The 26,445-nt window shown below is 61.6% G+C and overlaps 1 protein-coding gene across 2 annotated transcripts; it reads left to right on the forward strand.

Moving 5' to 3' along the window:
• Window positions 1–715: 715 nt before the first annotated feature.
• ITGB2 (integrin subunit beta 2) lies at window positions 716–24,870 on the forward strand. 2 transcript variants are annotated; one of them, XM_079100751.1, is made up of 16 exons: window positions 716–1,535; window positions 6,580–6,640; window positions 6,963–7,051; window positions 8,788–8,968; window positions 9,738–9,908; window positions 10,750–10,991; window positions 11,420–11,575; window positions 12,977–13,072; window positions 16,782–16,871; window positions 17,500–17,640; window positions 19,329–19,516; window positions 20,193–20,437; window positions 20,861–21,080; window positions 21,821–22,023; window positions 24,196–24,362; window positions 24,612–24,870. In XM_079100751.1, the coding sequence occupies exons 2-16, from the start codon at window positions 6,583–6,585 to the stop codon at window positions 24,672–24,674; spliced, it is 2,310 nt and encodes a 769-aa protein (XP_078956877.1). In that variant the 5' UTR covers window positions 716–1,535; window positions 6,580–6,582; the 3' UTR covers window positions 24,675–24,870. The 2 variants fall into 2 exon arrangements, with proteins under 2 accessions (XP_078956877.1, XP_078956878.1); XM_079100752.1 differs by lacking the exons at window positions 6,580–6,640; window positions 6,963–7,051 and having other exon boundaries at window positions 717–1,535.
• Window positions 24,871–26,445: the final 1,575 nt, after the last annotated feature.

The following is a 26,445-nucleotide window of genomic DNA, read 5'->3' on the forward strand; positions in this document are numbered from 1 at the left end:
CTCAGTGCCAGGTCTTGCTGATTTGGAGGGGCCATAACTCATCCAGGGCTTGATTGTTGATGTTTCCTACTCAGTGCCAGACCTCGCTGATTTGGAGGGGTGCAGCCCATCCGGCACTTGATTCTTGGTGTCTCCTACCATCTCCAGTGGAGATTGCTGGCATTTCTTGCTTGTCCTGCTTCCCTCTGGTTAAAGGTTTGCTGCACACTCCACTTTCAGAAGTATGCATCCTCCTGATGCTCTTAAGGAGACTCAGTTACTGGATATGCATATCCTTAAATATTTTTATCTAAGTGCCCATGGATGAGCATCTGTCCCCTCCCAGATAAATCCGAGCAGCACTCTGCTGCCTGCCCACCTGTCCTTCTGGTCCTCCAGGACTTCTGTTTCAGATTGCTAATATTTTTGCCATTACTTTTTAAATCAGCAGGTTATAGATTTCATCGTTTTTACCTATTTCTTTGTTCGGTATTTCTTCTTTCACCCTGTATCTTCTTGAATTTATTCATCTGCCTGTCTATTTCTAGGGAGCATTTCACATAGAGTTGAGGGTGGTGATCTGAGTCCTTGGCCACCCGAAGGCCTCTTTATAGGTGTGGGGGTAATCAGTCTCCTCTCTTCCTTCTCCACTCCCACAAAACATATAGATTCTCTAGTTTCCTTTTTCTAAAAAAATAATTTTTTTTTAGTTGTTGATGAACCTTTATTTTATTTATTTATATGTTGTGCTGAGTATCGAACCCAGTGCCTCACACAAGCAGGCTGAGCTACAACCCCAGCCCCTCTATGTCATAGGACATCTGTATAATGCTCCAGGTGCAGGACTAACTCACCCATCCTTGGGCCACACCGCAGCCTCCTCGGCAGGGCCTCTGGGATCTGGAGTCTTCTGACTTCTGAGCGTCTCCTCTGTGTCTGCGACGTCCCTCCCTGGAGTCTGTGCTGGAGGTGCCCTTGTGCCTGGCTTCTTGCCTGGCCCATGCTCACCCTCCTCACCTGGTGCCCACCCTCTGCCTTGCCCAGGGTCCGCTCCACAGCCTCCTCCTCCCTCCTGCTCTGGGGCAATACATGTCCCTTCTCTCCGCAGTCCACGCTCACGGCTCGACTGTCTCTTCTTTCTGAAGGAGTCACTCTCCTCTGGGGCTGGTCTGCGGGCCAGGCGTCTCCCCTGGAGTGCAAAGTCAGCCCTGTCCCCGGGCTCCCACCCCTCAGCAGCACCAGACTGCTGTCCTGGGGTTGACTCTGTTCCACTTCTCACCAGGAAAGCAGCCATGAATGGCAGGTCCCCCCAGCTGTCTCAGTCCCGCCCGGGAGAAGGTGAGCAGCAGAGGCTGGGGTGAGGGGCCTCAAGTGGGGCAACCAGCCCCATGTCACTCTACTTCCTCTGCAGAGTCAACTAGAACAGGAAGCATCACCCTCACACCCAGGGCCCTAACCCAGTCTCCCAGACGTGACTGCAGAGCCAGCCTGGCAAGCAGTGGCCGAGCCCCCAAATCCAGCCGGACACAGAGCTAAGGCCTCCAGGAGACAGAGTGGTGAGTGCAGAGCCCCCATGTCTACAGTGGCCCTGAAAGGGACACCTCAGTGCTTGGTTTTCCCCAAGTAGTGGCTTTCCCTGGGGAACAGCTCCGCGCAACTCTGGCCCTAGAGTAGGCCCTGGGGGGCCTGTCCATGTCCCCTGTCCAGAGCATCTGACAGGAAGGGGTCCTGGGAATGTCCAGTCCAAGCCCCCTTTTATTGAGATCCAGCAAGGGGAGGTGCCCTGCCACCCTGGGGCAGCGTTACAGGAGTGCTGGGGGCACCCGTAACTGCGGGAGCAGGGTCCTGCAGTCGAGATGGCGAGGAGCCCCCTCCATGACAGAGCCTGGGAGGGTGGCGGGAGGGCGGCTGTGAGGGGTGAGGGCCGGGAGAGGAGGCCAGCTTCCCCTGGAGTGACACAGGCTGGTGGCTTGGAGGATGGTGCCAGGCTGGGCAGAGAGCAGGAAGAAGGGCAGCTGGAAGCCATGGCAGGTTCCGGCCCCGCTGCTTTAAGATGGAGCAGGTTAAGGGCCTCTCACCCAGGAGGCCCCAGTGGGGGCTACGCCTCTGGGACCTGTCACGCCAGGAGCCTGGGGTGCCCCACAGCACTCGACTACATGAGGAAGTCCTCTGCCCAGAAGAGGCCCCAGCCGAGGTCCCCGGGCTGCGGTGGCTGAGCCCACGCCTCGGGCCTGCAGCCAGTGCCTGAGGGGGCCACCCCTCGAGTAGGAACGAGGGGAGGATGCCCTGCAGGGCCAGCCTGTGGCCGCCTGGCCTCTGTGGGGCTGCAGCACCTACCGGCCAGGGTTCGTGTGAGGCTGGGTCTCTGCTCACAGGCACCAGGACAAGGACGGAGAGCCCTCGTCCAGCAGGGCTCTGCCTCCACAGTGAGCGGGGCCATTCTGAGGGCGCAGGTGAGGCAGAAAAGCCCAGCTTCCGCCCTGACCCCTTGCACGAGCCCAGCTCACTCAGCTGAAGAGAGGCCCTGTCTCGCAGGGGCGCTCACAGAGACGGGGCGCCACACGCAGGCGAGGCCTAGTCGTCCGGGGCTGCCTGGGCAGGGCCTGAGGCAGCAAGCCCCTCTGCAGAGGTCCCGAGAGGTGTCCACCACTGCTCACTCCCTGGGGTCAAGGCAGCAGGGGTCAGAGTCGGGGAGCAACAGACTGGCCAGGCTCCTTCACGCGCTCTCAGAGCTGTCCCAGAAGAGTGGGCGCAGCACAGAGCCCACCCCATGAGGAGGCAGGGGAGCTGGGGCTGTGTGGCCGGGACACTCGCGCTGCCTCCCAAGGTGGAGATGGGGGATCAGTGGCCCGGCTCCCGCCCTTTCCACCTGCTCACTTTCCACCACGAGCCGGAGTGGCCCGAGCCGCTGGCCACGCGTTTTGTTGCTGGGTCCGAGTCCTCAGGGCATCGTGATAGATGCTGAGTCTTTTCCAATTTGACGGCTGCACGAGATCCAGGTGCTTCGAGGGCAGGCCAGCGCGAGCAAGGCGACTCCTGGTGGCCCCCCAGCGCCCTTCTGGGCTGTGACTTGCCCGTCCACACCCTGCAGTCTTTTCTGTTGAATATCGACCTTTTAAAAGCTGACTTCCGAGATCTCCTCTGAGACGAAGGCCACCCTTTGCCCTTTGACCAGATACGTAGTAGCTCCTCTGTGGATTTGTGGAGCACAGAAGTCGGCATTTCCAGGGTCTCTGGCTTTCAGACGTGCTTGCCTCTCTGAGATACATGTCCTTCCATTTCTTGATTGTTTCATGGCCTAAAACTAATCTGCAGCCGTTCACAGCAAAAGCGGGTGGTGCTGCTCATGTCCCCCAGGGTCGGGCCTGTGCTTGCAGAGAAGGGTTCTCTCGTGAAGGTGCCTCCTCTCCCCTTGGCCTCGGCGGGGTTCCCTGGAGGGTTTTACATTGCTGATTAATACGAGGGTTCCCTTTTCTCCCGTTTGGTCAGAACCCATGGCTCCTAAACCTTCAGCAACTGGGCTTCATGGGAGCTCTTCTCTCAGAGGCACCTGGGAAATCTGCCTGGGGCCCGCAGAGGCGTAGTTCTCCTCGGGCTCTCTGCTCCCAGCTCTGTGCAGAGCCCCGGTGATCCCAGATGGGTCCCAGCCCTGGAGCAAGCGACGTCATGTGTGGGAAGCAGAGACGATGCCATGTCAGCCCCAGCGTGGGCTTTAGAGGGGGCCTGTTCTGTCCTCATCACAAACGCTTACTCTTTTCTTCAGTGATCAGACCCTGCTTCCTCTCCTCCCGACCCTCCCGTGGGCACCTTGGCCCTGCCTGACCTGCTCCCTCAGGGGTCCAATGGCTTGGGCATGTTCTTCCCCCTCAGCACAGTGGGCTTCCTTCTCTGAGCCTGGACCCTCAGTTCAGGCTCTGATGCAGAGTTCTGAGCGGCCAGTGGAGCCCAGGTTCTCAAGCAACTGGGCTTGGGGCTTAGCAGCTCTGCACACCTGGGTCTGTGCAGGAAGCCTGGTCCCCCAGACTCACTGTCCTAACCCCTGCCTTCTGCCCTCTGCTGTCTTGCTTCAAGTTTTCTTTCCTTCTCTCTCTCTCTCTTTTTTTTTTTTGTACTGGGGACTAAACCCGGAGGCTCTGCCACTGAGCCACGGCCCCCACTCTTTCTGTTTTCATTGAGACAGGCCTCACCACCTGAATGCTGCAGCTTTCTTCCTGTTTCCTCTTCTCTGGCCCTGGGAGCCCCACTTCCCCTGGACCTGTGCGAGGTGTAGAAGGGCCTGTCTTGCTTCCCCCAGGGCCACTCTTGGTCTGAGCTGCTTCTTGGTGAACTGGGATCCTCATTAGCAGATTTATTTTGGGGTGAGTGGCACCCTGGCCACCGGGCCCCGCAGCAGTGCTGGGACTTGGTGACATTCACCACTTCCTGAGGTTGTGCTAGGTTGCAACAGCACTTTCCCCAGGGCGGGTGGAGGTCAGGGGCCACTCTGAGGCAAAGGTCTGGCAGGTCAGTGGCTCTGGGGTTTCTCAAGCGGCCTCTGCACAGGGTTCTGAACCTTGGGCCTTGATGCGGGACCCACCTTACATCCTTCCAAGGCTCCTGGGGCTGGAGGGGTTGGGGTGGGCACTGCTACTGCCCTGCTTCCCACGGGCAGGGAAGCCTGGCTGCACGCCAGAGCTCAGTCCCAGGCTCTGGGCTCTGCTCACCTCCTGGGGCCTGGCCTTCGTCCCTCTCCCCACTGAGCTCTCAGAGGCGCCTGTCTGGCTGCACTGTGGGCTGTATGGGCCTGACTCTCCTCGACAACCCCTCAGCTCCCTGTGTCCTTGGGGCTGTGCATGGTGACGGTCACAGTGACCAGGAGGTGGCAGCCCTTCTCACCTGCTTCCTGTGGTCAAGGTCAGGACTCTGTGGTCTGTGGGTTGGTCTTGCTGTAACCGAGTTGTGCTCCACTCTCTGGGGTGCACAGAGGAGCTGGGGCACCCAGCTCCACAGCTACCGCTCAGGGCCTCGATTTCTCCACTCGGAACAAGACAGAAGGAGTTCATAGGCTGGTGGTCATGAGTGTTTCCTGGGGAGGGGACCTATCTTGGTTGCCCAGCAGAGATAACGGGTGCTTATGGGCCCCTCCCCAGAACCAGTGACTAGCTCACCCCACTGCACGGCAAGCCTGGTGTGGGGCATCCCGGGAGGTCTGCCCCACTCTGCTCCGAGCAGCTGTGGTCTCAGAAGAGGGGACTGTCTGAGTCAAGGGCTCCTCGCAGGGCCCCGGTCAGCTGAGCCCCATGTCCCAGGGCTGGGGAGATGCAGGCCTTTTCAGAGACGGGGCGGAGAGAGGGAACTGGAACTGCCCCCCTCCCTGCTGCACCAGGAAGCCAAACCGGGGTGGGACTTCTGCTTCTGACCCAAACAGGAAGAATCAGGTTTGTTCAGGCACCTCTGAGCCCTGATTGCACTCTGTCTGGGGAGGTAACAGGGTCATCTCCCGAAAGACAGGGATGTAGGGCTTGGCATCCTCACCCCAGAGCCCCAGATGTAGATGCAGGGTTTGTGGGGAGCACGGGTGAGGCAAGACTCACTGCTGGGTGTGCTCAGGGTCCCACAGGGCACAGCAGGGGATGAGTACCATCCTCAAGACACACAGGCCCACACAGCCCCACAGCTGAGCCCCGCTTTGTAGGGATAGGGCTCCCAGCTGCCTGAGACCACTGCCTGAGAAAGGAGCTGCCGCTCTCCTGGGGACATGATGAGACTACTATGACAGCATGGGCCCTGGCAGAGAGCAGAGAGCCTCCTCCTGCCTTCTCTACCTGCCTCTCGTGTGCTGGGAAGTCACCTGGGGCACCTGCTCAGGAAGCCTGCACCCCTCCCAGGAATCCAGAGGAGGGTAGGGTGACAGCTGGGTGCCCAGTGGGAGAGAGGGTGCCACCCTTGCCCACTCTGGCCTGGGAGGAGGACACACCTGGGCCCAGAATGTCCAGCCTCACACCTGGCCTCAGCTATGGCTCCTGGTTGCATCAGGACTGTGAGTGGCCATTGGTCAGCCTTTGTGGCTGGTGACAGCTGAGTTTTCAAGGACGGTGGCGTGAATCTACCAAACAACAGTGGCGCCCAGGGGCCGGGGTCCTGGCCAGGGTGGGCGAGCTCTGCACAGCCCTTTCCCACCCACCTGGGACAGAGCAGCCCAGAGGTCACAGGATATCTGAGAGAGACAGGCAGGAAGGCTGCCTCAGCCGAGCGGTCCTGGCCCTGCTTCAAGTCCACCTGTCCCTTGTCCTCTGCTGCTGCGGAGAGGCCAGGCCAGCATCTCAGGTCCCAGCTCAGCTCAGGACACCCAGACCAGGCTCTGCCCAGCAGCAAGGGACACACGTGTGTGGGGTGTGCACATGTGCCTACCTGGTGGGGGTGTCCCTGCAGGGCTCACTACTGGCCACCTGAGCAGGATGCAGTTCCTGCCCCCCCACTGCCCTTGGCAGCTGGACCCCAGCTCAGGGACTCAGGGTGACTGAACTGTGCTGGCCAAGCCCAGCTCTCACTCCAAGGCAGCAGGGACAGGACCCCTCGGCCAGGAGGGGCTCCAGAGTCACCAAGACCCTCCCTTCACAGGACATGCCGGGCTGGCGCCCCCTGCTGCTCGCCCTGGTGGGGCTGCTCTCCCTTGGTTCCGGTGAGTTTGGGGAGGGGTGTAACTCTACACATATGACGTTTCCAAATGGGCGGCTCAGTCCTCCCTGATGCAGGCTCCTGGGAGGCCAAGGAAGGACCAGGCTGCTGGGAGCAGGTCCCCCCACACAGCAGGAGGTGGAGACTCGACATCCTGGGCATTTGCTCTGCACTCCCAGGGTGACTCAGAGCCCCTCCTGGGCCCCATGGAGATGCAGACCCTGGCCTGGCTCTGTCCTCTCCCCTGGGCCTCCCCACCCTCTCCTGTACTCAACCGCATGGTAGGCCAGGGGTGCAGGGCCTCACCCGCCTATCCATCTCCCCAGCCCTCTCCCAGGAATGCACCAAGTACAAGGTCAGCTCCTGCCGGGACTGCATCCAGTCGGGGCCTGGCTGCGCCTGGTGCCAGAAGCTGGTAAGAGCCGCATGGACACGCCTGCTGCCCTCCTGGTCTGGGTCCCTCTCCCTGCATCTGAAGCCAGGGACACCGAGGGTCACCACCTCCATGTCCTGGGGGGTGGGGGCAGAGCAGCCCAGAGGCCATGGGACTGTGAGACAGATGGACAGACAGGGCTGCCCTAGCCAGCCCCAGGCCCAGGGTGCAGCCTGTGCCAGGTAGGAGGCCGCCCAGAAGCCTCCTGTCACTCAGGCCGCACCCCCGTGGGGAGCCCTGGTCCAGGGCCTGGAGAGAAGCTTCCTGGAGGCAGATGCAGCTGCCGGGCGCATAGGGAGGGTCAGGCCAGCCTCCAGAACGTGGTGAAAGGCGGACTCCTGTGGGGCCTTGCTCCTCCTGGGTCATGGTCTGTGCTCCACAGTGACAGCTTCAGGAGGCAATGGCTGTGGCCTTGCCTGGCGGGAGCCTCCTGTCCCTGAGCCACGGGCTTCTGCGCAAGGTCCACTTGGGCCACCGTGCTAAGGTGGCTTCGGCCAGGCTTCTCCACACAGTGCCGCTCGCTGTCTGCCCTGGCCGCTGGCCGCTGGCCGCTGGGCGGGCTGGTGGGAGGCCCTCTGAGGCCGACGGGCAGCCGCTGGTAGCCGAGGCTCTGAGCGCTGCTTCACAGCGACGCCCGACTGGTCCCGGGACTACCTGCATTTTTCCTTTGGTTGAGCGCCGCCCTCCTTTCCGGGCTGAGGAGCTGTCCGGCTGTCCTGCACTGCCCTGTTCCCGGCCCAGTGGGCACTCTTCTGAGGGCTCCTGGCGTCTTCTCTGAGCAGGGGCTCCCGGCCTCCGCAGCACATCTCCTCTCTCCCAGTTCTGCCACGTGCCCAGAGTGGCTTCAGAGTCACCAGCGCTCACCGCGGTGACACCACACCCGGAGGAGCCCAACGTGGCTGGGATCTGTTCTTTGGCCTGAGGGGTGTGGTCCATGCTGGGGTTTGGACATTCGGGCAGGTTGGTCCCCTGCCTTCCTGAGGTCACTCTGGTGGTTAAAACAGAGACAGTGAGGTTCACCTGTTCCCATGTGGGCTGCATCTTGGGTTTTCTTTTCTCCTGTCAGTTCCCTTCAGTTCTTGAGTACGCAAAGCATTAACAGGGTTTCAAAAGTCAAACAGATCGGGCACGCTGCTCAGGAAGGGTCAACCTTCCGCTTCCCCGCTGCCTGCGGGTATCAGCCCACCTCCTGCTTCTGAGCTGTTCTTCTCAGTGCACTTGGTGAGAGCAAGAGAGCACCACCTCTTCACGCTCCGGGATCTAGCATGCCCAGCCTTGGATGCAGCGGGCACTGCCCAGTGCCAGGACCAAACATGGCCTGTGCTGGGATCCAGGGGGCCTCTGTGGGGACAGAGTGCTGGAGCCCCTGGCCCAGGACCCCGCTCCCCTCTGTCTGCCGTTTCCCGCTGAACCGCAAGGGCTTCTGCAGGAGCTCTGGCCTGGGGCACAGGGTTCTGGGCTGCCTGGTGCCCGGCACGCCCACTGGCAGAGGATGCTCTTGTTCCCGGGGGGAAGCGCCTGCTCCCCAGGCCCTGGGTGTGCTCAGGGAGCCCAGAGAGGCTGCCGGAGCCTGGGGTCTTCCCTGGCTGCCGTGTGACTCACCTCCACCCCCAAACTCCTAGTGCGGATGAGGGCGGCAGGGCTGGGTTTTTGGTCCCAGGGTCTGCAGCCCCCTGCAATGGCTGCCGTGTGCCTCTCCTGTGGCTGCCCCCTCCCAGAACTTCACTGGGCAAGGGGAGCCCGACTCCACTCGCTGCGACACCCGGGAGCAGCTGCTGAAGAAAGGCTGCGCAGCTGACGACATAATGGACCCCAGGAGCCTGACAGAACCCCAGGAGGATGCGGAGGCGGGCCAGAAGCAGCTGTCCCCACAAAAAGTGACACTTCGCCTGCGACCAGGTAGCCTTGGCCTGGGCGGTGCTTGAGCCAGGCACTGTGTTCAGGAGCCTGGGCCCACGCGGGCGTCAGGGTGGGCCAGGTGCAAGGTGGGCCAGGTGAGGCTGGGGCTGCCGGAAGCCTCGTGGCTAAGGTCTGAGTGCCTCTCTGCCTGTCCCCAGGCAGGTCCCGACCCACCCAGCCCCCGTGCCTGCACTGGGTACTGGTCTTTCTTTCAGCCCTGCATTCTATTTTTAGAAGGGGTACATTTGGAAAACAATATTCTATCCCCTCTCACCAAGGCTGGGACTTCTGGCAGAGTAACGGCTCTGATACGTCCTGCAGTCCAGAAAACGAGCAACTGTCAGACCTAGTCATACCCCTGCCTCAGAGCACACCCCTTCCCTGCTGCCTGAGGAGCAAAGGGAGCCCCAGGTCTGGAATGGGCGGCTCCCCTCTGATGGGCCAGGGGCTGTGGCTGCCCCTTTGACGGGGCCCACCCTCAGGACCAAGTCCTTCCACATGCCCCTTCCCAACACCGGGGAGAGGTGGATGACTCCACATCTGGATGGGTGGCCCAAGGGGCTCAGGGCTCATGCTCAAGAGTGAGTTCACACCTGCCTGCCTGTCCCAGGTCCTAGCACGGCCTCCCGGAGGCCATGTGAAGGGAGGGCAGGAGGGTCTGGGGGTGGAATGGGGCCAGCAAGGTGCAGCCAGCTTGGTGCCTTGTGCCCCCTGACATGTCCTGGATGAGGTGCTAGGTTCCTCTCGCGGTCTCTATCCCTGCCGGCAGGTCAGGCGGCTGTGTTCAATGTGACCTTCAAGCGGGCCAAGGGCTACCCCATCGACTTGTACTACCTGATGGACCTTTCCTACTCCATGCTGGACGACCTCATCAACGTCAAGAAGCTGGGCGGGGACCTGCTCCAGGCCCTCAATGAGATCACGGAGTCCGGCCGCATTGGTGAGGCCCCTGCGGCCGCCGGTTGTGCTCAGCCCCTCCCGAGTCACACACACGCACGCAGAACCCCAGGGGCAGGGACCAGACACAGCGTCTCTCAGCACACCCTTGGGCCAGGCGCTGCGTCCAGTCACGGGTCCCCTAAGACTTGTGGAATTCATCCAGCCCTCCACGTCCTCCTCCAACTCAGGGCCCCGCCTGGGCCAGGCCTGCGCTCCACCACTCAGCCTCGCCCACACTGGCCCCGCCCCACACTGGCCCCGCCCCACACTCAGCCCTCCCCACCACTCAGCTCCGCCCCCACCGCTCAGCCCCGCCCCACACTCAGCCCTCCCCACCACTCAGCCCCGCCCCCAGTTCTTGTGCTTGTTTTTCCATGTTTAAAAGACAAGTCTTACAGTGCTCGTTATTAAAAAGCTTGTAGGCCACACAGTAATTACAGCATTAAAGAAATAACCATGGTCAATTCTTCAGGCCGAGGGGGTCTCAGCGCTTGAGAGTCTGCCACGTCCACAAAACGCAGGCCCTGGCAGGCCATGGGGAGGGATGAGGACACACCGATCCCCCCGCCCCGGGGGTGGGGAGAGTCACCCCTGAACAGCACTCTGTCTCAGTCTCGGTGTGCAGAAAGCACACGTGCACGTGAGAACCTGCATACGCCCGTGCACGTGAGAACCTGCATACGCCCACGCACGTGTGGCACCTATGAGACACACATGGGCACACATCACACTCTCATACACATGACCACAAGCGCTGCCAGGGCTCTTGACCCTGCCACAAGATGGGGAGAGAGAAGCAGTCTGGGACCCAGCCTGCCCACCTCGTGCCCTGTGCCCCTCAGGCTTCGGGTCCTTCGTGGACAAGACGGTGCTGCCCTTTGTCAACACGCACCCCGAGAAGCTGAGGAACCCCTGCCCCAACAAGGAGAAGCAGTGCCAGCCCCCCTTCGCCTTCAGGCACGTCCTGAAGCTGACCGATAACTCCAACAAGTTCCAGACTGAGGTCGGGAAGCAGCTCATTTCTGGAAACTTGGACGCTCCCGAGGGCGGGCTGGATGCCATGATGCAAGTCGCCGCCTGCCCGGTGAGGCCACTGCTCCTGCTAGGTCTCCTGATGTCCCCAAACCTGGGAGCTCCACCAGGCTCCGTGGGGCTGCTTGCCTGGCTGGCAGTTCATCTCAGGGACCCCCGCTGGCCCACCACTGATGGCCTGGGCCTGGGAGAGAAGCCCCCAGCCTTCTGCAGGGAAGCAAGGTCTGGTGTTTCCATTCATGGAGCCTTGGAGAGAAGGAGAGAGACCTGGCAGGTGTAGATCAAGTTAACCCTGAATGATGGACTCTTTAAATCTAGATTTCCCTCCCCTCCCTTATTTACAGGGCATTTTGAAAGTTGTTTGAACAGATACTTCCCAGGTGCCTGCTGGGACTGGCGGGGTCCTGTCTCCCTGCTGGGAGACCCTGGGGAAGACCCAGCCTGGAGACCAGGCTTGACCCCCGGCTGCCTGCTCCCCAGGAGGAAATCGGCTGGCGCAATGTCACCCGGCTGCTGGTGTTCGCCACAGATGACGGTTTCCACTTTGCCGGCGATGGGAAGCTGGGCGCCATCCTGACACCCAACGATGGCCGCTGCCACCTGCAGGACAACATGTACAAGAGCAGCAATGAGTTTGTGAGTCTGCAGGCGGGAGTGGGCAGGACCGCTACGGGAGGAGCCCACAGGGTGCCCAAGGGCAGGGGACCGCCGGCTGCTCGCCAGCACCTCCTTCCACCTAAATAACAAGTCTTGAAGGGACTTCCAGAAGCCCTGAGTGGCAGCGTGAGGTCCCTGGGACCCAGCCTTGGGCCAGAGGAGGGTGGTAGATGTTCAGGCAGCCCTGGCCCTCACCCTCAGGGCACAGGCCCTGTTGACAGTCTCCGGGCACGCTGTCCCCAAGCACTCCTGCCCTGGACTGGTAAGGTCAGGTGCAGGACCTGCCCCTCTAGCCCCAGCCTTCAGCCAGAGCCTCCCCCGCTGTCCCCAGGAGAGACTCACCAGGTCCCAGGGTCCCCATCCCTGGGCAACCCATCCCCTGCCCTCCCAAATGTGACGCAAAGGACTTTAGAGACCATACATGTTGGCAGGATGTAAACCTCAGTCAGCTGTTTATGCAGGAACAAAGTTTCACACAGGAGCAGGGGAGGCAGGGATGAAATGGCGCCCTGGACCCACGTTCCTGGTGGAACGTGAGCCACTGAACAAAGAAAGGGGCTGGGTTTATATGGGCTATTTTGAGGGGTGGTCTGTGAACATATCAGTTTCCTTGGCCACTCAGGAATTTGAACTACTCTGGTCGGGAGTCTGTGGGCAGTGTCTGGAGAGGGTATACTTGGAGATTAATGGAGGAGATTAATGCCTCCTAGAAACTGTTTCTTTCAGGGGGGTCAGACCCTTCCCGTCTGCGTTGGCCCCTGGACACACCCGTCCTGGGAGACAAGGCTGTCCGTGCCTGGCCTCCTTTTCACTCCCTTTTTCGGGGCCACATTATCTTGGGGTTTTTCCATCTTCCATTAGTTGTTCTATTAGTACCACTCTGGGGGCCCCACCTGGACCCACAGACGCTGAGGGGTGTTGGTGGATATAATCCAGGTGTCCTGACCTTTGACCATGATCTCTGCTCAAAACGGAGTGTCCTTTTCCTGTGCAAGTAGGCACCACCATGTTGAGCAGCGTGTCCCGGACTCTGGCCCTGTAGGGACCCAGGTGTCCCCAGCACCCGTGACACAGAACACCCACAGTGCTGCTCTCACTCTGGTCAGCATTGCAAGTCCGAGCGGCTCCTCGCGCTGGGGTCACACCAGTGTCCAGTGTGCTCTTCACTGTGTGCCAACACTGTTGCTTCTCCACCTGGTCCCATCACCCTGTGCCCTCTTAAACCTTGTTCAGAGAAGGCATCGTCCACAGCATGAGAACAGGCAGGGCCTAAGCTGGTGCTGGTGCCTCAGCGCCTGGGTCACTTCTCCATCTGGTGGTCTAGAAGGCTTGTCCCCAGCCACAGGGGCCAGCTGTCTGACTGGACACCCCTCTCCCCAGGACTACCCTTCCGTGGGCCAGCTGGCACACACTCTGGCTGAAAATAACATCCAACCCATCTTTGCAGTGACCAAGAGGATGGTGCAAACCTACGAGGTCAGTGGGGCCAGGTTCTGGGCCATGCAGGGCGGGAAAGGCTGTGTCAGCAGGAGGACAGCCCAGCACTGCCACAGTGTCCCTGTGTCCTGCTCCCGTGCACTGGTGTGTGGGAATTATGGCCACTTTCTGGGCACGACTGTCACAACCTGAGAATGAAGCTCCCTTTAGGGGATGTGATGCTTCGATGGGGACACAAGGAGCCCGCACCTGCCCTTGCGGCCCTGTGGTGGTGGCCCATGTGTGCTGGGGTGGGTGGTGGCATTGCCTTTTCTGCTGAACACGGCAAGTCTCCTGTATCTGTGGATCCAATGTTCTGTTTTTTCGGGGGAAACTTACTTGTTTTCTACCCACGTGCCTTTGAACATGGACATTTTCACCAAGAAAGATATGCACCGCAAGTTCGCAGTCTTGAGTGAGGAGCTAGGTGAATTCCATAGCCCAAGAAGCAGGAGCCCGGGGCCTGCCCGGGCTGCCCCCCGGGAGACCTCGCTGTGCCCACTGAGAACACTGTCTTCTCACGTTTGTTGCCTGGGGATGAGCCTTCCATAAATGCCTCAATGAGCAGGAACCACAACCAAAACAAACAGGGCCAGTGTTGGCTTTGAAGCAGCCCACCATCCCGCCCGGGAGGGAGCACCCCTCCGCACCATCCCACCTGGGGAGGGGTCACCCCTGCTCACCATCCCGCCTGGGGAGGGGGCGCCCCTCTGCACCATCCCGCCTGGGGAGGGAGCACCCCTCTGCACCCATCCCGCCTGGGAGGGAGCACCCCTCCTAACCCACCCACCTGGGGAGGGGGCACCCCTGCTCACCATCCCGCCTGGGGAGGGGGCGCCCCTCTGCACCATCCTGCCTGGAAGGGAGCACCCCTCCGCACCCTGGGCATTGGGTTTGCAGGCGCAGTTGGTCAGGCCCGCTTCCCCAAGGCTCCGGGCCTGGAGAGCACACATCCACTCTACAGCTGTGGAAGCCGAGGCTGTGTGGGGAAGGCAGTGTCCCAGGCTTCTCAGTGTCCTCAGCCCTTGACGCACAAAGTAGGGGTCTTGCCTCCGTCTGCTCATCTTTGAAGAGAGTAGTAGTTGGATCCAATGGTGTCAGGGAGTGAGGAGTAGCTGCAGGACTGGACGAGATTTCCGATGGTCCTGGTGGCTTCCTACAGCCCCTCTGCTCTGCCTGTGGTACGATCGTTTTCTGTCAGAGCAGCAGGCAGGCACAGCCAGGCTCAGCCAGGTACTGGGTAGCCAGCGCCTTGTCCCACATTCCTGCCGCTGCTGACCCATGCCTGGCCTGGCTTTGGAAGGCAGCCACCGGCCAGGGCTGCATCTCCAGGGGCCAGGGCTCAGGTGTTGTGGGGCTCCCAGTTCAGTGATTTGCTAGCTGGACCGAGAAAAACTACTAGACCCACAGTCGAAGTCCTTGCATCGCAGGATGCAAACCAAACCCGGGAGGCGGAGGGTACACAGGGCGGCATCCAGAGACAGAGGGCAGGCCCAGAGCTCCCTCCCCACGAAGCTGAAGGCAGCACTTAGTGCTCCCAGCAGTGGCCAGTGACCGCAGGCAGGCCCTCGCCATGCAGCGCAGTTCTCCCCAGCCCCGACACCCAGGGTTCTGTTCAGGTCTGCTGTGCAGACGTGCTCGATACCCTTGTACTGACCTCCAGCCCTCAGGAAAACAAGCAGATCCAACATGTCCCCTGCGTCACACTGTTGGGCTGCCTGGAGTGGCCTAAGCTCCAGGCAGGACGTCCTGAGGTCACCTCCCGGGGCCAGCCCTTTCTTTACAGTGGGCAGGGTGTGGACAGCCGGGGCCCTGGAGCAGCCCTGTACCCCACCGCAGGGATTAGTTACAGGGGAAAGTCCTGCACCTCACTCCCCGAAGGAGCCTCTGTTTCCAGCACCACACCTGGTCCTGAGGCCAGAAGGAGATGCGTGCCGGCCTGAGCAGAGGGAAGTGACGTGGTCTTCACATTATACCATCTAATGACCAGAGTGGACAGACCTCGGACAGACATCCTCAGATCCCAGCTGTCACCATTAGGCCACCTGGACCTGTTTCTTAGCATGAGTCCTCAACTTCCTGCACTGAGAGGGGCCACGTTGCCACCTGGCAGGACTGTCACAGGTTACTGAGCTCCCCACAGTGAGTCCAGAGAGCAGCTGCCCAGCAGGCCGAGTTACCCTCAGGTGGCAGAGACCACGGTCCTCAGGTGCAACTCTGCTTCAGGCACCTCCACCACCCTCCTCAGGGGCACACGTGAAATCCAGCTGTACCTCTGCCCTCCTGCCTGTGGCTCTGTGTGGCCTGTGGGCCTTGCACGGCTGGCCCCCTGCAGGTCAGGGCTGACGGGGAGGAACACAAAGCCCCAGGAAGGTGATTGCTTTTCTAGAGTGGTCATGGCTGAGCGAGGGTCCTGTGTCGGATCCAGCCCTGGGCGTGAGTCACAGCGAGGCACACCCGGGGCTGCAGCCACCAGCTTTCCTGCCACCAGGTGTGCCAGGCTCCAGAGAGAGCAGGGCCCTGGGAGACACGGGGTGGGGCAGGTGTCCAGCAACCCTCCGGAGTGGGCAGTGGAGCTTCCCAGGCAGCCAGGACGGTGACTCAGCTCAGCACAGGGTGGACAGCGGGGCAGCAGAAGACTGCCCACCATCAGGACATGGCAGCCCCGTGCCTTCGTCTGTGACTGTCCCCTCCTCACGGGGTCGTAGCCGGTCCCAGAGCTTTACAGGCGTTGTTCCAGGGGACAGCATGGTGCGGACAGGAGACCAGACCCAGACCCAGCACCTCTGTGCCTCGGGGTCGCTGGCCTCCCTGGCCCCTGTTCCCGCGGGTGGTCAAGGCCGCAGGGAATGTGCACTCGCAGAACAGCTGGGCCTCCTCGGCACGTGTTTCTGGACTAAGTAGAGAGCCATTCCCCAGAGGGCACATGGATGAGGCCAGTGTCCCAGAGCCAGGGCTTGGTCCCACGGCTGGGACAAATGAGAGTGGGCTGCAGAGCCTGGAGGAGGGGGTGCAGTGTGAGGGTCCTCATGAGCTCCATGGGCCGGGGGCTGGACTCCACCCTGGGGAGCCTGCAGAGTCGCAGAGGGTGCTGGGCAGGAGCCGCCCGACCATCAGCTGCGTGCTCCTGAGTGGAGGCGACTGGATTTCCTCTTTGTGGAATCTGCACAGGTGGGGGTGGGAGGGGCCGGTCCATGTGTCGTCCAGGGACCCCACCTGCCCCTCTATGGGCACCCGGGACAGCAGGACTGGGCTGCCAGAGCTGTCCCAGGCTTAGGCAACACAGTCACTCTCAAACTTAAATCCCTTGCTCCCATCCTCGTGCTCAGAGCTGACCCTCCCTGCGACTTCTTTCACTGCTGTCCGTGCCCTGGGGGTTGCTTCTGTCTTGCTGTGCTTGCCTGGTGGAAATGCCATCCAGTGGTGAACCAGGCAGTGTCCCCAGTTCAGCGACGTCCCCAGCTGAAGTCCAGCAGGGCGGGACATTCACACCACAGAAACCAGCAGAGCCTCAGCTCAGGGCTGCCCGTCCCCGAGGGCTGATTGGTCAATACCCGGTGGGCCGCTGACTGTGTGCTCAGAACTCAGGGCAACGGGAAACTTGCTGGGTGTGGCCTGAGCCTCCTCAGCGGCCGAGCCCTCGGGGAGCCACACCTGCAAGCCGCCCATGGGCTAGCTGAGCCCTGCCCGGTCTTCTGACCCCCCACAGAAACTCACAGAGATCATCCCCAAGTCGGCGGTGGGGGAGCTGTCTGATGACTCCAGCAACGTGGTGCAGCTCATCAAGAACGCCTACAACGTGAGTGTCCCGCCCCTGCTCAGCAGGGTGGGCTGTGCCTGCAACCCTCAGGTGCCGGCCCTGCCCTCCTGACTGCAGGTCAGCAGAGGTGGGGAGGGTTCAGCGGGACCAGCTGGGGCCACCTGCAGCTCCTGCAGGGCCCACTCAGCCTCCTGGGCACAGGCAGCTCTGTGTCCTCTCTATGATGGTGTGGCTTGTGCCACCCCAGACCCCCAGGGGCCCTTCCTGAAACATGAGCTCCAGGCCCACCTCACCCGGGGCTCTCCTAGCTGATGGCCATGGAGAGGTGGGGGATGGACAACTGGAGGGCAGATGTTGCACCCCAGGGTAGGGCGGAGGCCCTGGAAGTCACCATGGTGGACTGGGGTCCAACCCTTGAGGCGTAGTCTCTGCCACGTCAGCCCCACCCCAGGCTTAACACGTCCATGGTGGTTGCCAGCAGGTGGCCTGTCTGGAGGGCAGGCCGTGGCACCGGCAGTGCCACCCTCCCCACCTGGCATTCCTGCTGAGCTCCAGTGGGCATGTGTTGCTCACTGATAGGGGGCTGGGTAGGAGGCGGGCCCACTCCATTGGGCAGCAGGGCTGGCACAGCGGGATGGCCCCCGAGCAGGCCGCTCTCTGCCTGCAGAAACTCTCCTCCAGAGTCTTCCTGGACCACAGCGCCCTCCCCAACACTCTGAGGGTCTCCTACGACTCCTTCTGCAGTAACGGGGAGTCCCACACAGGCCAGCCCAGAGGGGACTGCGACGGCGTGCAGATCAACGTCCCGGTAAGCCTGGCTGAGGTCTCCATCCCACACCCCGGGAGGCCACTGGGGATCTCAGGACACCAGTGGGGGCTCCCACAGGGCCCAGCAAGGGGGAAGCAGGCCGTCCCCCAGCTGGCCCACGTCCCCACCTTTAACATCCTCTCTGACGAGGCCACACAGGCCCTACCTGAGTCTGTGCCCGACACTGGGGAGAGGACACAGGGAGGGCACCAGCGGGCCTCTCAGCACACCTGAGGAACCCAGCTCCCAGGAGTCAACCAGTGTAGACGAAGGACCCACAGCAACAGCGCCCCCTGGGGGCAGCCACCGGCCGTGCAGAGCTGGGCAAACACCACCCATCTGGTTGGGTTGGGTTTTCTTGATTTTTGTTTGTTTTGATTTTTGTGTGTGTGTGGTTTGGCTTTGGTTTTATGGTTCCAGGGCTCAAAATCAGGGCCTCGAGCATGCTAGACAAGCCCTCTACCACCAAGCTATGCCCCCAGGTTTTTGTTTACTGTTTGACAAAACCATTAAGGCCTGAGCCAGAAAGATGATCAGAAATACTCATGATTTCCCTAATGTTTCAGATCGAAATTTATCACTCAGTTTTTCATGTTCTCTTTTACTATGAACTAACATTCAGCAAAATGTCTGCCTTTATTGCTTTTTTTTTTTTTTTATTGGTGGTTCTGGGAATGGAACCCAGAGCCTTGTGCCTGCTAGGCAAATACTCTACCAACTGAGCTGTATCCCCAGCCCTTTTTAAATATGAGCCTGGAATTCCTTCCCATGCTTCTTTCTAGATGTTGGCTTGTGGATTTTTACCAAACATTCCCCCTGCTTGACCTACATGGGAATTTATTCAGTTCTGTTCTGATCTGCAGTTGCTTATTATGCATTTTTACAGTACTTCTGCTCTATCTTAAAGCACTGTGCAGAAATTCACTTAAACCCATTTTAGACGTGGCTTGATTTGACCAACTGGTTCTCCCAGCAGCCACTGCTAGCACCTGCCTTCCTTATGCCAGCATGCACAGGGCCCTACGCTCTGCCTGGCGCCGACTGTGTGCTGCCCCAGTGGACGGCCCCTGGACTGTGGCCTTCCCCCTTCCCAGGCTCAGAATGTAGCTCCGCCCCAGGCCCAGGACTTCCTTGGGATTCTGGACCCTTAGCACACTGGACTTACGGACAAGACTCGTGGAGAAATTGTCCCCCACAGAGCCACTTTAAAACCCCTTTACTGAGAGTATGATAAAAGTTTTCCTAAAGTCGGGCTCAGTGGCGCACACCGGTAATCCCCGCAGTTCGGCAGGCCGAGGCAGGAAGATGGAGAGTTCAAAGCCAGACTCAGCAACTTAGCAAGACCCTATTTCTAAATGAAATATAAAAAAGGACTGGGGATGCGGGTCTGTGGTTAAGTGGATTCAATCCCTGATACCAATAAAAAAGGTATCCTGAAACGTCCCTCTCGGGTGCTGGCAGAGCCCGTGGCCGCCCTGCCTGGTCCACAGCACCCGCTCTGAGGTCCACAGCCTTTCCTCTTTCCCCTCACCTGGGGACAGTCCCCGTGGCCTCCTACCCAGGCCGCTCTGAGAAGCAGGTCCCTCATCCACCCAAGCCCCGTACCCCTAGGGCCAGGCGCGGGGACGGAAGCAGGCCGTGACCTGGGTGCCCGCGGCCCTGCCTGAACCCTGCCCTCTGCTCTGCAGATCACCTTCCAGGTGCGGGTCACAGCCACAGAGTGCCTCCAGGAGCAGTCCTTCGTCATCCGGGCCCTGGGCTTCACAGACACCGTGACCGTGCGGGTCCTCGCCCAGTGCGAGTGCCGATGCCGGGACCAGAGGCAGAACCGCAGCCTCTGCAGAGGCCAGGGCTCCTTGGAGTGCGGCGTCTGCAGGTGAGGCGGACACAGGCGGGCACAGCCCCCACCCGGCAGGAGGAGGTGGAGGACGAGCGTCACCCCCAGGCCTTGCTCTTGCTCCGGGCCAGGGTGCCCTCAGCGATGCCAGCCGTGCTCCCCATTCTCGGGCCCTGGAGCACCCAAGGCCGGGTTCTGGCTGGCAGAGGGATGGATGCTGCCACCAGAGGACAGAGACCGGCCCTTCGTACCCAGGGTCAGCTGCCCACCCACCAGTGCAGCTCCGCCCTCAGCCCCCAGGGGAGCAGCCCGGCCCCCTTGGACACCACAGCATTCTGCTCCCCAGAGAGTCACAGAGCAGAGGGAGGGCTCACGCCACTAGGCCAGGAGGCCTGGCTAAACCCCTCCTCGAGTGTCCCCACCAGACCCGTGTCCTGGCAGGGCAGCACTGCCAGGTCCAGCAGCCCCTGAGCCCTCAGGCCCAGGAGAGTGGACAGCACCATCTGGAACAGGTGGCTCAGTTCCTGGCTCTGTGGCGAGCCTGCCAGAGCCACCCCCTCAAGGGCCAGGCTGGGTTCCTCTCCGGGGGTCTCACCCAGCCCCTGGTGGGGCTCAGCAGACTTTTGAGCAAGAGCAGTGGCTCAGGGCGGCCCTGAGCCAAGGGTTGCGTGCTGCTCTCCGGGGTTAGGGGCCTGACCTGCGCCCTCCGGTCCAGGTGCGACGCTGGCTACATCGGGAAGAACTGCGAGTGTCAGACACAGGGCCGGAGCAGCCAGGAGCTGGAGGGAAGCTGCCGGAAGGACAACAGCTCCGTCGTGTGCTCGGGGCTGGGGGACTGCGTCTGCGGGCAGTGCATCTGCCACACCAGCGACATCCCCAACAAGGAGATCTTCGGCCGGTACTGCGAGTGCGACAACGTCAACTGCGAGCGCTATGACGGCCAAGTCTGTGGTGGCCCCAGTGAGTGGGCGGGCCGCTGTCCTGACAGACCAGCAGCAGGCCTCTCTGGTCCATGTGCCCCAGGAGCCCGACAGTGGGACACTGGGGCAGAACCTGGGGAGACCCTCCTCCCTGCTGGGCCCGTTTCTGTCCCTGATGGCCAGGCGACCTCACGGGAGGCCCACAGACGACAGTCACAGCCCGATCATGAGTCCCGGTCACAGTGGGACAGGAGGCCCAGACTGACCCAGAAGTGGCCGTGTTGCTGGGGGGGCCGTGGCTCAGGCACGGTGGTCCACAGTGTCCCCAGGGCCCAGCTGCAGGAGTGGGCCGGAGGGGAGGCAGGGCAGCGTAGGAGGCCCGAGTGCAGACCTCCAGCCAGGGCCTCGCGGGGCGAGGAGCAGCTGGCAGGGCGGGCGCTGCAGGGGCTCTGCTGTCTTCCAGGCAGGGGGACCTGCTCCTGTGGCCAGTGCCACTGCACGGAGGACTTCGAGGGCTCAGCGTGCCAGTGCGGGAAGTCCACCACGGGCTGTCTGAACGCCGCGCGGGTGGAGTGTAGCGGCCGCGGCCGCTGCCGCTGCAACACCTGCGAGTGCGACCCGGGCTACCAGCCGCCCCTGTGCCAGGACTGCCCCGGCTGCCCCTCCCCCTGCAGCCGGTACACGTGAGTCCTGCCAGCACCTCCTGCCAGAGGAGAACCCGCAGGGCAGCCCTGAGCGGGTCCCAGCAACCCGCATCGCGGCCCTCTCCCCCCGCCCCGCGCCCGGACCTTCCCTCCTGGCAGGGCTCACCTGTGCCTCTCCACAGCCACCAGCTCCACCTCCATCGTCTCCCAGTAGCACCATCGTGGCCCCAACCCACACCTGGGCTGGGCCCTGAGCACCCCCACTAGGGGACCACCTGGTGTGCAGATGTCCAAGCCTGTAGCACACCCCAATACACACTGCACTCTTGCACACCTGAGCACCCTGATGTATTTGTGCATTCTTGCATCCCTGAGCACCCTGACACGCCCATGCACCCCAACATACCATTCTCCTGATGCATCTATGCACCTTCACACACCTGAGCACCCTGACATGCCCGTGCATCCTCTTACACCCACACACCCTGATACACACATACACCCTTGCACACCTGAGTGCCTCCTCACACCCATGCATCTCAACACGTGCTTGCACCCCGATGCATCTGTGTACCTTGCACACCTGTGCATCCTCACACACCCGGGCACCCTGACATAGTTGTGTACCCTCGCACACCTGAGCACCCTCTCACACCCATGCATCCCTACACGTGCTTACACCCCAACGAGTCTTTGCATCCTCACACTTGTGCACACCATCTGTGTCCCCTCACACCTCCGTACCTTCCTGCGCCTGCTCATGCCCAGCTCCCCCGCAGCTCCTGCGCCGAGTGCCTGAAGTTCAACAAGGGCCCCTTTGAGAAGAACTGCAGCACCGAGTGCAAGAGCGTGCTGCTGCAGAGCCGCCCCGGGCAGGGCAAGACCTGCCAGGAGCGGGACTCGGAGGGCTGCTGGATGACCTACACCCTGCTGCAGCGGGACGGCAGGGACCGCTACGACATGCACGTGGACGAGGGCCGAGGTGAGGCGGGCAGCGCCCGAGGGCCAAGGCCCGACGGGAGGGGTCTCTCTTCCTGGGGGCAAGGTGGGCCCCGCAGCCGTCTGCCCAGGTCAGGGGTCCGAAGCCAGCTCCAGGAAGAGCGGCTCACGCAAGTGGCGCTTGAAAACCCCACCTGGCCGCCAGGTGGACCCCGTCCTGTCAGGGCACGAGGGGGACGCCGTCCAGGGTTGGGTGGACACAGTCCTGTCAGGGCACCAGGTGGACCCCGTCCTGTCAGGGCACCAGGTGGACCCCGTCCTGTCAGGGCACCAGGTGGACCCCGTTCTGTCAGGGCACCAGGTGGACCCCGTTCTGTCAGGGCACCAGGTGGACCCTGTCCTGTCAGGGCACCAGGTGGACCCTGTCCTGTCAGGGCACCAGGTGGACTCTGTCCTGTCAGGGCATGAGGCAGAGGCTGTGGTGCCATGCCACACCCTCTCCTCTCCGCTGAGCCACGGCCATCGATTAAGGAGATGACCGGTGAGCAGGAGTGGTGGGATAAAGAGAAGACAGAGACACACAGAGAGGAAAGGGGGCCGGGGGCAGCCGAGCTCTGGTGGAGCGCAATGACCCAGAGCTGGCGCAGTGTGTTGACCCCACAGGTTCCATCATCGGAAGGTCCCCCGAGGGGACTTTCTGGCAGAGCTGGCCGCCTGCAGGACGTGGGGCTGGCGAGACCTCAGGGGCACCTTGCTTTGCTCAGGATCCTCTCTCCTTGGGAACGGGTCTGATGCAGGTTCCCTGGGCACCTGGTGCCCTGGTGCCCTGGGCACGCAGCCTCCCAGCCTGGCATCTGGACCTGCACTTGGCACAGGCAGCTCCGGCATAAGTGCGGCCAGGAGCTCATTCAGCTCTCTAGCTGCCAGGCCAGCTGAGCCCAGAGCCCTTGGGCTGTGGAGGGCACAGGGTGCAGGGCTGCTGCTTGGACCTGGCAGAGTGGACATGGACAGGGTGGACAGTAGAGTCTGGGGTGTGGACGGAGCCTTCTCTGGGTGGCACCTGGTGGTGGGCAGAGGGTCCAGGGGCCCGGCAGATGGAGTGGGGTGGGAGGCTAGGGGCAGGGCAGTCCGTCAGGAGGTACGTTGGGTGACAGTGACAAAGACATCGGGGATGCTGGGCTTGGGCAGAAAAACACATGGCGGCCAGGCCTTCAGGTTTTAGTATGCAGCCCCGTGATCTAAGCACCCTGCCCATTCCTACTGAGGGAACAGGGCTGGGCGGCCACTCAGAGGGAGCACAGGAGCACAGGGCAGTCGCACATGAGGACACTCACTGAACTGACCGAGAAGCCCCTCCATGAAGGGGGTGGTGTGAAGGGTGGGGCTCAGACCCTCCCTGTGCCCTGCCTGGACTCTTGGCCTGTCCTCAGCCTGGGGCTTCAGACTCCAGACTGCCAGTGTAATGGCCCTCTCCAGGTCACTCTGATGGACAGAGCTGGGCTCAGGTTTGGGGGAACTGCCAGGGCCAAATTCCTTAAACTCTGAGAAGACCAGAACTCTCTGCAAAGGCCAGGGTGACAGATGGTAGCCCACAAAAACGTCATTGTCGGGGACCCAGCAAATAGGGGCTTGCCCTAAAGGTTAGTGCCTCTCCCTGTGATCAGGGCCTGTGGCATGGCCACCAGCAGCCCAGGGCCCCAGGCTCAGCAGGAGGCAGGCACAGATGTGGCACAGATGTGGGATCTTGCCCTGTTCCTGCCACAGCTGCCTCACCAGTCTGAGCTCAGGTCCTGCTTTGGTCACCATGGAACACCTTCGCCCCGTGAGCCAGCTCCCGCCGCAGAGCCTGTGAGTCCCCAGCTCTGCTGCAAGGCAACTGGCCCTCAGGCACCTTCCCACCCTGAGCGGTAGTGAGAATCTGCAGGCCCCAGGCTCCAGCTAATTGGCTGCACCAGCAGGGGTGACCATGTCCACAGGCTGGCATCCTGCCAGGCTCTGCCAGGTGACTGGTGACCTGGCCTTGCCTTCTCTGTGAACAAGGCGCCATGCCAAGGGGCCTTGGAGCCACAGGCCTTGCTCCTGGCAGGGGCCGGGCTGGGTTCTCTTATCACCTGCAGCGAAGTGACGGAGGGTGAACCCCTCGGGGGGACCTCCACTGGGCGAGGCGCTGACCTGGCTGAGGGGATTGACGCTCCGGGCTGTGCTTCCTCCTCAGAGTGCGTGAAGGGCCCCAACATTGGTGGCATTGTAGGGGGCACTGTGGCAGGGGTGGTGTTGATCGGCGTCCTGCTGCTGGTCATCTGGAAGGCCCTGACCCACCTGAGTGACCTCCGGGAGTACAGACGCTTTGAGAAGGAAAAGCTCAAGTCCCAGTGGAACAACGTAAGCTGCCACCCTTGGTGGCCCTGCAGAGCCCACGGCCCCACGATCTGTGACGCTCCTGTCCCACCCGCTGTGGACCTGGGCCGCCCGTGTGGGACTGCATGCAGCCCGCCCCGCAGTCTGTCCCCTGAGAGCCCTGCCCCAGCTTACTTCTCCAGCACTGACCTGCAGACCCGGGAGCCCCCTGCTCCTGCGTCTGCTCCTGCAATGCCCCTGCCCTGAGGAGTCTGTGTCCCCGCTTCTCACCAGGACAACCCTCTCTTCAAGAGTGCCACCACGACCGTCATGAACCCCAAGTTCACGGAGAGCTAGGAGCCCCTGGTGAAGACGAGGCCAACAGGACAGAGCAGAGGGGACCCCAAAGCCACGTCTCCATCTGTGACCCTGACGTGGCTTCTGCCAGTGAACTCGACGTCCACTCTGCTTCCGTCTGCCATCCAAGTGGCAGAAAAGGCCGGTGTTCACATGGACTCGTCTTCAGGGCCAGCTCCCCTTCCGATCTGCACGCTGCCAGTGGCTGCTGCTCTTCTTTCAGGCCTGAGGGGACAGACCCACCTCACCCCCTGCTGCTGCTTCTGTTCTTCCTCCCCTGCTGGCCAGCACGCCAGAAGCGCAGCCATTTGGAGAGGCTCCCTCTCCCGGAGGCCGGGGCCTGCCTGTCGGCCAGGCTGCTCTCAGGAGCACAGAGACACAGCCGGGAGCAGTCTCTCCAGCGCCCTCTCCTTCCTGGGAGACCTGGAAGTCTGCATCTGTCTTGTGCTGCGTGAAGGGCCCACGTTGTGCGTAGATACGTGTGCGGTGTCCTCTGAGAGTGTGGCGCCGGCACAGAGGGGCACAGCCTCCACAGGCGCCCGCTGGAGCTCAGGTCTGCACTTCACCCCTGCCCCAGGCGAGGGTGCCAGCTGCGTGGTTGTGTATCTGTCTCTGTGCAGAAATGTATTTTCGCATCTTTGTCTCTATTTTTTCCTCAAAAAATACAATTCCTTATTAGAATTCCAGCAGAACTATTGATTCAGTGACATCCAGTCACCGGGAAGCACTGACGGAGTGTGCAGTGGCGGGCAGGTGGGCATCCCTGCATCCAGAGGGCACAGAGCCAGGGCTGGAGATGCAGACCCCGCCCGCCCCCTCCCTGCGGTGCCCACTGCCCTCCTCCTGCTGGCCAGGCAGCCTGTGGGCCTCTGAGCGGCCTCGGTGTCCCCAGAGGGAACGCTGTGCCTGCGCCCTCCATCCCTCCAGGCCAAGGCTGCCAGCCTGGCCCTGCAGCACGCGCGGCCTCCTCCCACTGCCACCTGGGGCCCCTCCGTCCAGCAAGCCCTGTGTCCCTCACCCCCGGGTCTCACTCTGCCCTAGGCCTGCCTGTCGTGCCCCCAGCAGCCCCCGATGCACTGATGTCAGGAGGGGTGTCCCCGGGCACGAGGTCATGAGGGTGGCACCCCAACGAGGGGCGTTAGTTCCCTCATAGAGGAGGCTGGGGGAGCTCAGCTGAGGATACAGTGAGGGCTGCCCTCTGAGGAGAGAGCAGCCCGCCCCAGACAGGATCTGTGGGTGCCTGGACCCTGCACTCTCCAGCCTCACTGTCCAGCCTCACTCTCCAGTCTCCCTCACTGTCCAACCTCACTGTCCAGCCTCCTGTACTCTCCAGCCTCACTGTCCAGCCTCCCTTACTCTCCAGCCTCACTGTCCAGCCTCCCTTACTCTCCAGCCTCACTCTCCAGCCTCCCTTACTCTCCAGCCTCACTCTCCAGCCTCCCTTACTCTCCAGCCTCCCTTACTCTCCGGCCTCACTCTCCAGCCTCTGGCACTCAGCAGTGCATTTCTGCTGCTTACAGATTACCCATTCTCAGGTATTTTGCTACTGCAGTAGGGAGAGACTAAGACCCCTATTTGTAAACAAGCATATTTGAAACAGAATCACCAAAGATTAACCTTTAACCATATTGTTAGGTCAGAAATTAGGCGACTGTAGGGGGCAAAGCTGAGCAGCCAGAACAAAGACCAGCCCACCAAAGGTGACCAGAAAGTTGGCAGCAAGGTGGATGGAAAGTTCCACTGACCCTTCACACCCACCTGTCACTCAACA

This window comes from Sciurus vulgaris (assembly GCF_902686455.1).
Source record: "Sciurus vulgaris genome assembly, chromosome: 10".
Classification (NCBI taxonomy): Eukaryota; Metazoa; Chordata; class Mammalia; order Rodentia; family Sciuridae; genus Sciurus; species Sciurus vulgaris.